General features: G+C 36.6%; 3 protein-coding genes across 9 annotated transcripts; 1 reads left to right on the top strand and 2 right to left on the bottom strand.

The window, feature by feature from the left end:
- Positions 1-1,101: 1,101 nt before the first annotated feature.
- On the bottom strand, positions 1,102-3,111 carry LOC131437795 (peroxisome biogenesis factor 2). Of its 7 annotated transcripts, none has more exons than XR_009230831.1 (6): positions 2,854-3,111; positions 2,724-2,801; positions 2,023-2,655; positions 1,708-1,865; positions 1,572-1,644; positions 1,102-1,519 (listed from the first exon to the last, which is right to left on the bottom strand). XR_009230831.1 is itself a non-coding variant. In XM_058607377.1 (4 exons), exons 1-4 carry the CDS (start codon positions 2,884-2,886, stop codon positions 1,779-1,781), a joined length of 831 nt encoding a protein of 276 aa, XP_058463360.1. In that variant the 5' UTR covers positions 2,887-3,110; the 3' UTR covers positions 1,102-1,778. The 7 variants fall into 7 exon arrangements, 1 of the variants encoding a protein (XP_058463360.1); XR_009230832.1 differs by having other exon boundaries at positions 1,630-1,644; XR_009230830.1 differs by having other exon boundaries at positions 1,102-1,644.
- Positions 3,112-9,951: 6,840 nt separating this feature from the next.
- LOC131437917 (gastrula zinc finger protein XlCGF67.1-like) lies at positions 9,952-11,316 on the top strand. Its single transcript, XM_058607588.1, has 2 exons — positions 9,952-10,170; positions 10,781-11,316. The coding sequence occupies exons 1-2, from the start codon at positions 10,063-10,065 to the stop codon at positions 11,297-11,299; spliced, it is 627 nt and encodes a 208-aa protein (XP_058463571.1). The 5' UTR covers positions 9,952-10,062; the 3' UTR covers positions 11,300-11,316.
- Positions 11,317-11,399: 83 nt separating this feature from the next.
- Positions 11,400-12,495, bottom strand: LOC131437916 (protein FRA10AC1 homolog). The gene is made up of 4 exons (XM_058607587.1): positions 12,111-12,495; positions 11,891-12,050; positions 11,579-11,833; positions 11,400-11,519 (listed from the first exon to the last, which is right to left on the bottom strand). Exons 1-4 carry the CDS (start codon positions 12,378-12,380, stop codon positions 11,452-11,454), a joined length of 753 nt encoding a protein of 250 aa, XP_058463570.1. The 5' UTR covers positions 12,381-12,495; the 3' UTR covers positions 11,400-11,451.
- Between the last annotated feature and the right edge of the window lie 154 nt (positions 12,496-12,649).

Genomic DNA, 12,649 nt, shown 5'->3' with positions numbered 1-12,649 from the left:
CCAAAAATTGTAAAACGAGCATTGAGATGGTTTATAGTTTGTGTTCGTCTGATGATTTCAGATATTTAGCAACAGGAGACACGCAAAAAACCATAGCATTTAGTTACAAACTTGGGGCTGTCTACCAGATTGTTCACGAGATATGTCCTGTAATTACCGATAAAATATTCGACGATGCAATGCCGAAACCAACAGAAAATATATGAAAGAAGATTGCTAAAAAATTTTGTGGAATTTCCCTCTGTGTCTTGGAGCCTTCACCCTCATTGAACATAACTCAAAATTGAGTGACACATCACTCAAATTCATAAAAAGTGTACGTACTCTAAACTTGAGTTACACCATATCTACTATTTTTTTAGTTAAGGGACGAAATTGTCAAAACTTGAGTAATTTTTACTCAAAATAAGAGAAAAATATTTTGTTTAAAATTTGAGCAAGTTCAACTCAAAATTTGAGTTCCTTGCTCTCAAAATGAAGAAATTTTTCTTCGTTAATTTTTTCATATACAAAATTAATCTTCTTTCTTTTGAATGCGCAAAAAAGTGATTCAAAACCGTTTCCTTTTGAACGGTTTGGAGTCAAAATTGTATTATTTAAATATTCTTCACTAAGCACAATTGAAACCACAAAACATCTATGATTGACGTTGATTCATGTTTTCAAAACAGGATCTAGAATCGGCAATGGAAAACGACGTATTCTCGCATTCTTTGTTTCGATAAGAATATTCCGAGAATGAAAACGCTCTGAACTGCAAGAAGTATTTTTTTCACTCAAATGTTTAAACGCTCAACGCTTACTCTAATGTATTAATAAATGCGAGAGAACTCATGGCAATGAGTTTATTTTACTCAAATCCATACTCAAATTTTGACATATCGTTCCAGTTTATTAATTTGAGTAATCGCAACTCAAACCATGAGTTATGTTCAAAGAGCGTGTTGGATGGAAAGCATGTGAAAATTCAAGCACCTGCCAATAGTGTCTTTGAGTCAACGCATGCTTTGACCGTGCTTCGGACGTGTGTCGATACAGACACGGGTACGACACGGTCTAGTGAGAATATTCACATGGAGCTGCATTAAACAAAATTGAAAATTTTGTTTACCGTTTTATTTTCAGCTATAAACACAGTAGTTAGTAAACTTCTAAATGCTATATTTCCCTATTTATCTCCACTATCCCTAACCTAATGTATCTAAAACCAGTGGGACTGGTTGAGAAGCCGGTGTGTTATACGGTCTAGTGCATATCAACGGTCAGGATTCAGTAGGCTCACAACCAGCTTGCAGTGAACCTCACTCAAGTAGATGGGGGGACACTGTCTGTCAAGTTGTGGGCTGATAAATGACAATTACTGTACATCCACGAAAAAATAAGTGTTGAAGAAAAAATGTCCCGGTTGACCGGATCGCGCTCATTCCAGAACACCGCACAATCCGTCGAGTCCACTAGAAATTATCCTCGAACGATATATTGGCAGCATGTGGACAAGTGATAGGAAATTTTCTCTTGCCTATAAGTAAACAAAAGGTTGGTTCTAATGTTTTAAAAATGTATACCTGTACCTCAATCCATTCGACGAACCCTTCAAAAATCTTTCGTTTGGTTAATAAAGATACTCACTGATAATTTTAATAACTGTTTGACAGTTAGTTTTCACAACAATCAGTATATACAGAAATACAGAATCGGGATGTATACCTAGCTTATTTCCATAGTAAATTGATCACACTCCTTTGAAGCTAATAGATACAATCTAACAAATACACATTTTATCCAGTGACAATCACCCTTTCAAAAACTCCACTTCCATAGTCGCACACATTACATTGAAATCCAGTATCCGCCAACAAGTTTCCCTGAAATGGATAAAAATCGTATCAGATTGATATTACATACATATGGCCGTTTTCTGAGTTATTCCAATTTATACTAAACTATGATACATTCAATCATCTATAATTTCTAGTCCTTAAGGAGCGATTTCCAGAAAACGGCACACGTGAATATAAAAACCTTCAAGCAGTAATAGCAGTACACGTGCCCACAACCCATATGATGTGGTAGCGTTACACGTTCATTGCAGTAAACACATTTACTATCAACGCCCAACTTGATCATTTTTTTGCTTTGAAGGCCACTTTCTATCTTCAGAAGATTTCTTATTCTTCGTTTTAAGGCATGGTAGTTGATGATGGGAATCGTAAAACCTAGCAGTTCCAAAAAGCCTGCCCAAATGAGTTCTCTGGTCATGTACGAATAACCGATTGTTCTTCGTTTGGCCCCATCAACAGAACAATGGTCAAGTTTCAGTATATAATCAATCAGAGACGGTTTTCGACCAGATCGTAGGAAGTGAAAGAAGTTGAGCAAGTTCAAACAAGTTAACGTGTTTTCTACTAGAGAAATTATTCGTTGTAGAAATGTACACCCGGTGAGTCGAAATTGGGCTGCTTCCTTTAGGTAACCCAGAGCAACAGTTAGAACATAGTGCGATTTCAGTTTAGTCGAATGAAGCTGGTCTTTTCTATAGGTGATTGACAGCATCTGTTGTCCGAAAGTTGCATGAGCCTTACGTATCGAGTAGTTCCATAAAACAGAGTTTATCAGAAGATTGATTTCTGGTTGTAAACTACTGAAATAACCAGGCTGTAGAGAAAGGTGTAAATCTCGAATATTACTTATGATAAACTAAATATGTCAAATCACACACATACCGGTAAATTTTGCAACACATTATGAATTTGTACCTTTAAAATATTTATGATTTCGTTGTCTAGCTGAATAGAATCAAGCTGCAAAAAAGTTTTCTGATAAGACGTACAGCTGTTAATAATGCATCATTACCTGATTCACTCGGGGAACAAAATGAGTTTTCATTTCAGAAAAGTTAGACTTAACTGCTTTTTAAACAGCAAAATTGTTCAACTATGCTATGGAAAGACTATTGTTTTTTCCTAAAAAAAAGTCCATTTGTTTTATTTGAACCACTGACGTGAATTTGCCGCTTGCCGGTCAAAGGCCTCACATGACAAAATGTTTTTACGTGAAATTGAACTGCCACCTTAATTTGATTTCTTACGACCTAAGAGCAAATTCAGCAGCTGCGAGATTCATATGGGTGGTCTATAATTTAAATGAAACTGAAACAAACGTATCCCCAGCAAGCCGTTCTAGTTTTATTTATTCGACCAGTTCTTCTGTCAAATTTAAAACTGGTCTACGATGCCGTTCTATTTTTTTGTATATTTGAAACACGAGTAAAACACTGCTGGGGCTGCCAGTTTTTTTTGTTATAAAATCCAGATTTAAATTTTGTAACTGACATAAATTATGCATCTAGAACTAAAACAATCCTGAATATGCCCTAAGGGCATATTCAGGAGTGTTCTAGTTCTAGATGCATAATTTATGTCAGTTTTAAAATTTAAATCTAGAAATTATAACAAAATAAACTGGCAGCCCCAACAGCGTTTTATCTGTGTTTCAAATATAGAAAAAAAATAGAACGGCAATGTATACCAGTTTTAAATTTGACAGTAGAACTGGTCGAATAAATAAAACTAAAACGGATTGCTGGGGATACGTTTGTTTCAGTTTCATTTACATTAGAGCAAATTCAGCAGCTGCAAGATTCATAAGGGTGGTCTATAATGTAAATGAAACTGAAACAAACGTATCCCCAGCAATCCGTTTTAGTTTTATTTATTCGACCAATTCTACTGTCAAATTTAGAACTGGTATACATTGCCGTTCTATTTTTTCTATATTTGAAACACAGATAAAACGCTGCTGGGGCTGCCAGTTTATTTTGTTATAATTTCTAGATTTAAATTTCAAAACTGACATAAATTATGCATCTAGAACTAGAACACTCCTGAATATGCCCTAAGAGCACATTCAGCAGCTGCAAGATTCATATGGGTGGTCTATAATGTAAATGAAACTGAAACAAAATTATCTCCAGCAATCCGTTTTAGTTTTATTTATTCGACCAGTTCTACTGTCATATTTAAAACTGGTATACATTGCCGTTCTATTTTTTCTATATTTGAAACACAGATAAAACGCTGCTGGGACTGCCAGTTTATTTTGTTATAAGGGCATATTCAGGAGTGTTCTAGTTCTAGATGCATAATTTATGTCAGTTTTAAAATTTAAATCTAGAAATTATAACAAAATAATCTGGGAGCCCCAGCAGCGTTTTATCTGTGTTTCAAATATAGAAAAAATAGAACGGCAGTGTATACCAGTTTTAAATTTGACAGTAGAACTGGTCGAATAAATAAAACTAAAACGGATTGCTGGGGATATGTTTGCTTCAGTTTCATTTACATTATAGACCACTCATATGAATCTTGCAGCTGCTGAATTTGCTTTAATGATTTAAATTTTAAAACTGACATAAATTATGCATCTAGAACTAGAACACTGCTGAATATGCCCTAAGACTACGACAGCTCGACATGACATTGTATTGAGGTTTCTATGCCCGGTGAAAAATGATGGGCGGCCCTACTGAAAAATGGGTGGCCAACACGTTTCCTGATGAAAACAAAACAATATGTAAAAGCGATTCACACGCAGCATCAAACGACTTTCACCTGCATGGAACGATTACGGAACAACAACATTAATTGTGAGCAATTCATATGAGAGGACACTACGTCAAGTTCACGGAACATGTTAACGTCGGATACGTGAGCAATATTCGGCTAAAAAAATTTATAAAAATAATCTGAACGTCGACGGAAGTTGATTGATTGTCTGAATCGTGTTTAATGCATGCGTTTCCTGATGAAAACAAACCAATCTCATTTACATTTGTGGTTGTAAGTGAGCTGTCAGAGAGCCTAATAGGTAGAGCTCACCCACGATGTAGAATACCCTGGTGATCACGTTTTTCTATGTGTTAGTGCGGTTGTCATTTTATTTTGGAATAACCGAGAGACGTGAAGAAGAAAAAACATAAACAAATGACGTTCCGGGAGTTGCTTTTATGAAAATATTTAGAGTTGGTTCAGTTTGTGAAAATATTGACAGTGAAATGCGGTGTTTTGTTCCGGGATGTTTCGTTTTCATCACCTGCATTTGAAATACCACCCACAGCACAATCACTCCATTATCCATGATAACTGTAATAGATATCACAGTGCGATCCGCCAAATCCTTCCTCCAACGAAATGAACAGAATCGGATGTGTGTAAAATTTTCTATATTTCGACCTTACCTTGCAAGCCCTCGAAAAAAAATGTCCCGATTTTGAATTAGTGCCAAAGATTCGCCAGGCTGCACGACACCTGAAGTAACTTAGAAGTGAAATCCCAATCTGAAATGGTCGTTTGTTTATGTTTACATGCTTGAATCCCGGCGCGCCATACTTAATTTCGTGAGAAAATTACCAACACAACCAAAACTCGATGACAACATTTCATAAGGTGCTAAGAACAAACAGATACATTTAGGATAATCAACTTTGAAAAATGAGTTACCATTTTAAATTCCTATTTAACTATTTGAACTCATAATTTGTGTCTTGCATTAGAATATGTTGTAATAATTTACAAAGTAATCAAACAAATCGTGGTTTTAATTTTTGTATATTATTTAACAATAAAATTTACCAGAAAATGTTTTGGTCCCTATCAAAAGGCAACGTTGTTTTTATGCCATTCATTGAAACACCTTTTCGGCAAAATATTGTTCATACACCCTTCTATTAGGCCTTTTCTTTTAATCAAAACCAACTTGTGACGTTTGTCTTTAAACCCATTTCATTTTGTGACTTGTTTTTAGATCCTTTTTCAATATGGGTTAGGTGAGTTGAATAATTGAGTAATTCGTTTATCTGTTTAGACAACAATAATCAATAATCATTCGGAAATGTATTTTAAAGTTGTGCAATATATTTAGACAAAAGGTATGTGTAATTGCTAAGTGAATTTTGTATAGTAATTCATAGTATTGCAGGTAATTGCATCAAGACATCGGAATGTGTATGGAAATGGTACAGTTTATCGAACTCAAAATCAAAGCTTTATCAACCAGCCGGTTGCAGGTGTACCACCAGCGATTCTAATCAAACCTTAGTGCAAATCAGTAGTTATAGTGGAAATATGTTCGACAGGAAACGTGAATGATGAATCTCGATAAAAGTGTTAAACCGTTAGTTTTTAGGAATCTATGCTGAAAAATATCGTCTAAGAGATACAGCTATACGATTTCTCTTCGAAAAAATGTGTTTGCAATAGAAAAACGTAGCTTGATGTGCATATAATCTAGCAGCAGGTCTAACAATTTTTGCAAAATTTAATGATATACTGTACCTTTAATAAGAACCAAATAAATATGAAAATATATTGAACGATGTCATGCACCTTGAACAATCCGACCTGGACGAACATAAAAATAAATGTTATAAATAAGTGTACAAATAAAACTGTTTATTATTATAAATTATGAAAAAAGAGGGATTACGAAATCAATAATTACAAGTTAGATTCCGTATTGTCTTCCATTTATTTTGATGGATGGTCGGTTGAAGATGGCACGTTTCGTATATTCTGGGCCACAGGAAACATCCCCGAGGAAGATTCCACACGACACCACACTGGCAGATTGGTCTGTGCTATCTTTCTTGCGTTAGTTCTTGTGCTGGGGCCGCGGGAAGCATCCCCAGGGGAGAGATCTCTGGCGGATGGCCCGCGATGGCATTGCTGGTGTTTCGGATTCCGGCTGTCTTATCCTTCATCGTAGAGCTTCTGTTTGTCTAACAGGCTGGTCCGGCGAGTGATGATCGTTTCTTGGGGCCGTGGTAAACATCCCCGGAAGAGAATCCTCCCATGATGTAGACGTGAAAGGTTCGTCAGTATTATGCTTGTACTGGTTCAACGATTCGATCAATTTTATTTGTTTTTCAACGATTAAAACAAAATGGTCTAAATCGCAAGCACACTAGAAAACGAGAAAATGTTTAAAAGCCCTTTTTTAATCGAAGAACATACAACCTTTTACACACTAAAAAGTTTATAGTACCATTCCAATTTGTAGCCGACTTGAAAATAATTAAATTAATATGTATTTCCATAAATTTACCTTCGAAATTTTCTTGTTTGTTTTGAAGGATTCAACATTCGTTACAACCAGCGTTATTACATGAATTATGAGCAAACATTTGAAAAAACTTGCCATGCACGGCACATGCACGAATAGGCTTGTTTTGATTTTGGATGCATATGCTCCCATGTTTATCATATGAATATAAAAGGTAACACAAACAAAATTTGATCATTAAAATTATTTTGTTGATATGACATTTTGAAGATTGCGATTTCAGAGGAATTTTTCAAACAAACATAATGTCATTTTAAGTGAATCAATAGATTGTTTAGTGATAAAAAAAATGTATGCATTAATTGAATTTGTTTACATTTGGTTTATGTGCCCTTATGAAAAGTTGTCATCGAACTGTCTTATCACGCCACCAGTGTATTTTATGTCGTGGAGCTTACCCGCATACGCATGGCTGCCAGATGGCTGACTAAACGCTGCCAGCTGTAAAAATGTGGCTGACAGACATTCTGGTGACCGACTCGATGCGTTGCGTAGCGACTAGAGATGGGCAATTCGCTCCTGAGCTGTTCCAATGAATCGAATCATAAAAGTGAGCTGACAGCTCACAGCTCTTTTTAAAAGAACCGCAGCTCACCAGCTCACTCATTTGCTACCCAGTTCGCCGCATTGTGAAGAGGGGAATAAGCTACGAGCTGAACAGATCTTCGGCTCTTGAAGAGCGAGCTCTAAACGAGAAAAAATGTTTGCACCAAGTTTCGCTATTTCTATCATGCCTGCATCTATCCTTCTTTAACGGATTGAATGAGACATTACCAGTAAGAAATCTTACCTCTCACGAAGCAAGAACGGGTCACAAAATTAACCATCAGTTCAATATAAATGAGCTGATGAGCTGATACATCGAATCGATTCATTTTGGTGAGCTGATCGGTTCGGAGCTGCTCACCAATATGAGCTGTTTCGCACACCTCTAGTAGCGACTACTGACCGATCGCATCGCACTCACTCTGACATACATGTCATTTTTCTGCTGAACTTGAACGGACGGTGGACGGAGCTCTGCCACGCGACTTCGTGCGATCTGTCATGTTTCGCTTCGCGTCGCGTGTCGCTTTCCCTCTGTCTTCACCCTTATGCCCCGTTTACACTTCTGCTGGTTGCCAGCATGCTGGTGTCAGTGTACTGCCCTCTTAGGAAAAAAACGTTCAACGGTGGTCCTTCGTTGGTCTAATACTTTGGATCATTGGACCACAGTTGAACGTTTTTTCCTAAGAGGGCAGTACACTGACACCAGCATGCTGGCAACCAGCAGAAGTGTAAACGGGGCATTAGCCTTAGACTAAATGATACCTACAAATTGCTATAGATCTCGATTAATTGATTGCTATTAATCGATTAGCTCGATTACTAGCACTGCCGTTAATCGATTACAAATACTCGAATTGAGGTTTCTACCACAGACTAACAGACATGACAGAATGAGTAAATTCTTATACAAATAATTTTTCGTGATGCGCTAGTTCCACCTATATTGTACTGCGCGAATTATTTACTATCGGTACACCCCTTGTGTTATGTGAAAGTTTTTTTACTAGTTGGTTTCCCCTCGTTTGTCAACACCGATCAGCTGCTTACAGGGATACCTGATTTCATAATAATATATGAAAATGAATTATCACAATAAATTATTGGATTACGTTGATAATATATTTAACTTTTTTAGTCATGTTGGAAGGTTACCACTTATTTTTCTCAACGTTGCTCATTTAGACTATTTTTTATTGCGTTGGTAATTTTCACCCGAAATTAAGTGGCGGCAGACCAGAAGCAAGTAAATATTGTAACAAAACGGGTTCGATTTTGTATTGCGTTGGAGGATGAGAAGTAGGCACAATTATGTATATAGTTTTGACAATATGTTTTAAATCTGTATCGTGCATGAAATTCGCATGGACGTATACAAATCAATACATTACAGGTAATTCTGTATGAATGGCAATTCTGTTGGTAAATGAAAAAAATAAACACAGTCTAGATGACAGACAGGATGTTTTGGATAGGGTAACGTGGCGACATCATGACATAAGCGTGTACTGTCCCAACTAAAGGAATATTCGAAATGACCGTTAAAATGACTGAAGAATCTAATTTGAGTGTCCTGTCTGTTAATCTGTGTTTCTACGCCCGATGAAAAATGAACGGCGGCCTTAGTGAAAAATGGGCGGCCTGATGCAGGGAGGTTTCCTGAGTAAAACAAAACAATATGTAAAAGTGATTCACACGTAGTATCAGGCGACTATCACCGGCATGGAACGGTCACGGAACACCAACATTAATTGTAAGCAATTCATATGGAGGGACACTACGTCAAGTTCACGGAACATATTAATGATGGATACGTGTGCAATATTCGGCTTAATAAAATTAATAAAATAATCTTTACGTCGACCGAAGTTGAATGATCGACTAAATCGTGTTTAAGGCATGCGTTTCCTGATGATAACAAACCAATCTCGTTTGCATTTCTCGATTAATTTTTCAAAAGGGCGTATAAGCAAGTGACAATTTCTCTTTGTTTACTTTCTCTTCTATTAATTACTAAGCAGTTTCCACGTTTATCACTCAACTCTTTGCATGAAATGATACCCGAAACTTTTGACTTTCAAACAGAATAGTGATATCAAAGAAAATCTTTTTAATCACATCACCATAATCGAAAGAGAGAGTGATTAAAGAGAAACTGTCACTTGCTTATACGCCCTAATGAAAAATCAACCGAGATTTGTGGTTGTAAGTGAGCTGTCAGAAAGCCTAATACTCTAGCCTTTTAATCGATTATTTTGATTAATCGAATAAAAAAATACATCACTATCGATGGGCTTAAGAGGAAAACAATAACATTAAATCATATTTTATCAGTAAAAATAGTGAAGAACACAGTTTAATTCAAATTTAAGCAATAATACTTGTGGGTTAGTAACAATGACCACTAGTATGATAAATTTAGATGCACGTGATTCAATAATCACTGATAATGCTACAGGTTCTGAAGAAGATCAATCCTTCGATTCACAGCTGGATAAAAAAATGGTAATTAATCTAATCACACTGTTTCGCCTTCTAGTCATCAGTGCATCAGCAGTTCATGATGTTCTGCTAACGCTACCCAACAGTTTTGCAGACGTAAAGTTAATGACTTTTTGAATCACCTGACTAAGTTGCAGTCGTAAAGTTAATGGCTTTTTAAAAGATCGAAATACCGTGTCTTTACTGAAGTTATGCAAGAACGAAAGTTAGTGGCACTGTTAAATAGTTATGAGAGTAACTCACGTTTGTCTATTGTTTATTTAATTCCCATTTTAATCTAATGGTCTACGGGATGACTTTTTTAATAAATACAAGACCAGATAATAGTTTGATTCGATCCAATGAGAAGAAATGAATTACGAAACGATTTCCTTGAATCATAGGCGTTAGATTTTGAACAAACTTGAACGCACCCAGATAACAAAATCCGTCCGTGATGAGTTGTTTATTGAATGTTTAACTGTAATGATACAAAAGTTGGATCGTTGCGGTTCAATGTGCAATAAATTGTTCGAGACAAAAAATTAACGATTTGGCGAACATTTTTATTGGGCTTACAAAACCTATGTCTATGATTCTAAACAGATTGCAACTCAATAAATATCTTTTTCAGCACACCAGTCCGGAAGTGGTTTATTTCGGTGATCTTTTCGATACTGCCACAACAGAGCCTACTCCTATTGAACCCGGAAAAGAACTTTTCGTTTGTGAGGTGTGTTCTAAACATTTCGAGGATCAAAAAAAGTTGATACGACACCGGAAAATTCATTCCCACCGGAGATTAAAGTGCGAATACTGTGGAGTGTATTTGAAATCTAAATCAAGCTATAGTTCTCATATCCAAAGACATAAAAATGGTCGTCAATTTGAATGCGACATGTGCGGAAAATGTTTTTCTGATAGACGGGACTTGCGAGCTCATACTATGGTGCACGATCCACAGGCGGAACGTTTTCGATGTTTTACCTGTGGGAAGGACTTCGGCCGAATCTATTACCTGTGGGATCACCAAAAACTGCACAGTGGAGAGGCAAATTTTAGTTGTCCTAATTGTAAAAAGATATTTTCGAACAGACGATCTTTGTTGCTACATGAGCGATCGCATTTACTGGAAGAGGATATGTTCAAATAAATGGCCCACATTCAATACTTTTTTTCTAATTTTCGAGTGACATTCTTCACTACCAATAAACAATATCATAATAAAACGAGATTACCTACGAATAGGCGACTTACGAAGTGATATAATCTATTGACAGTTTAAGGTTTAAGACGGATTTTGTATTATAACAGTAAATCCTCCAAATATTCGTCGAATTCTTCTTCTCTGGATTTCTCTTCGAGGTCTGTTCCTAAAATAACAAATATTTGTTACAAACTTAAGTAACAAATTTATTCCCAATGTACAAACCTTTTAACCAACAATTGTCTGCGTTTGTAGACGAGCTTGGTGCTTCATATTCTTCCGATTGATTGTCGACCACTTGCGAAAGCTCAATACCTTCGTTTTTGTTGTCATTTGTTTGTTCCTCCCGTGTGTTATGTGAACCCTCTTCTTCGTCAGAAATTCTGCCAGTTCCGTTTTGGCGTTGACGCTTTCTCAAGCGTTTAATCTCGCGTTTTTTCGAACGATAGTTCAATTTATCCGAGCACTTAGGGCACAATCCTTGAAGTAAAACCGGTCAAAGTGTATCGGTTGGTATTGAACATTTCGACTACTCACGCAACTTCACCAAGGCATTTTTTTTAGCTCCTTGTTCCATGTAAGCAAAATTTACCTCCCAACTACGCAGAGTTTCTCGTTCCTCACAAACTCGGCTTCCGCAAATAAACTGCCCTTTTCCGACAACTACTTCTTTTTCTATCCTCCACCGCATTGCTACCTGTTTAATAAATATTCTGTTATTGATTTGATGAATTTACTACGAAGCTCAATCGCGCACCATATTTTCTTTGTATCGACTCAGATCAGCTATGCAATACTCCTTGAATAGTTTATCGTAATACTTCTTTGCCAGCTGTTTTTCCCACGAGTCCACTTCCTCACCATCCCACAAGAACCGATGGTTCTCGCGGATTACATCGTGATCGGTTTTGTCCCGCGAAGTGTCACGTTGTAGCTGTTTAGTCGCTCCCGGTTTCGTTAGCATGTACTCGTTGATAAGATGCTTGTGTAGTTCGTACGGATTAAGATTGAACAACCGACGAGCCATCACAAAAATCGATCTCAGGAAAGAATTATGAGTGCGAAACACTTGTTTATAGGAACTCCCAATAAATGAGACCAAAATTATTGAAACAATTGAAACTTGACGAAAAAATATCCAGCAGAGCTGCCAGGGAAAAAATTCAAATTCTCTCAAGCAGTCTTGAAAAAGTTTGTAAACTCGAAAATGTCTGCTGGCTTCGCTATAAAGAATGGAGCACGAAATTGCACTTACCGAGCAAAAAAATGACCGCAACTATTTTGAAAATCTGTAAA

Source organism: Malaya genurostris, chromosome 3 (assembly GCF_030247185.1).
Source record: "Malaya genurostris strain Urasoe2022 chromosome 3, Malgen_1.1, whole genome shotgun sequence".
Classification (NCBI taxonomy): domain Eukaryota; kingdom Metazoa; phylum Arthropoda; class Insecta; order Diptera; family Culicidae; genus Malaya; species Malaya genurostris.
Note: the sequence above shows the minus strand (reverse complement) of the source record. Positions and strands in the feature narration are given on the sequence as shown.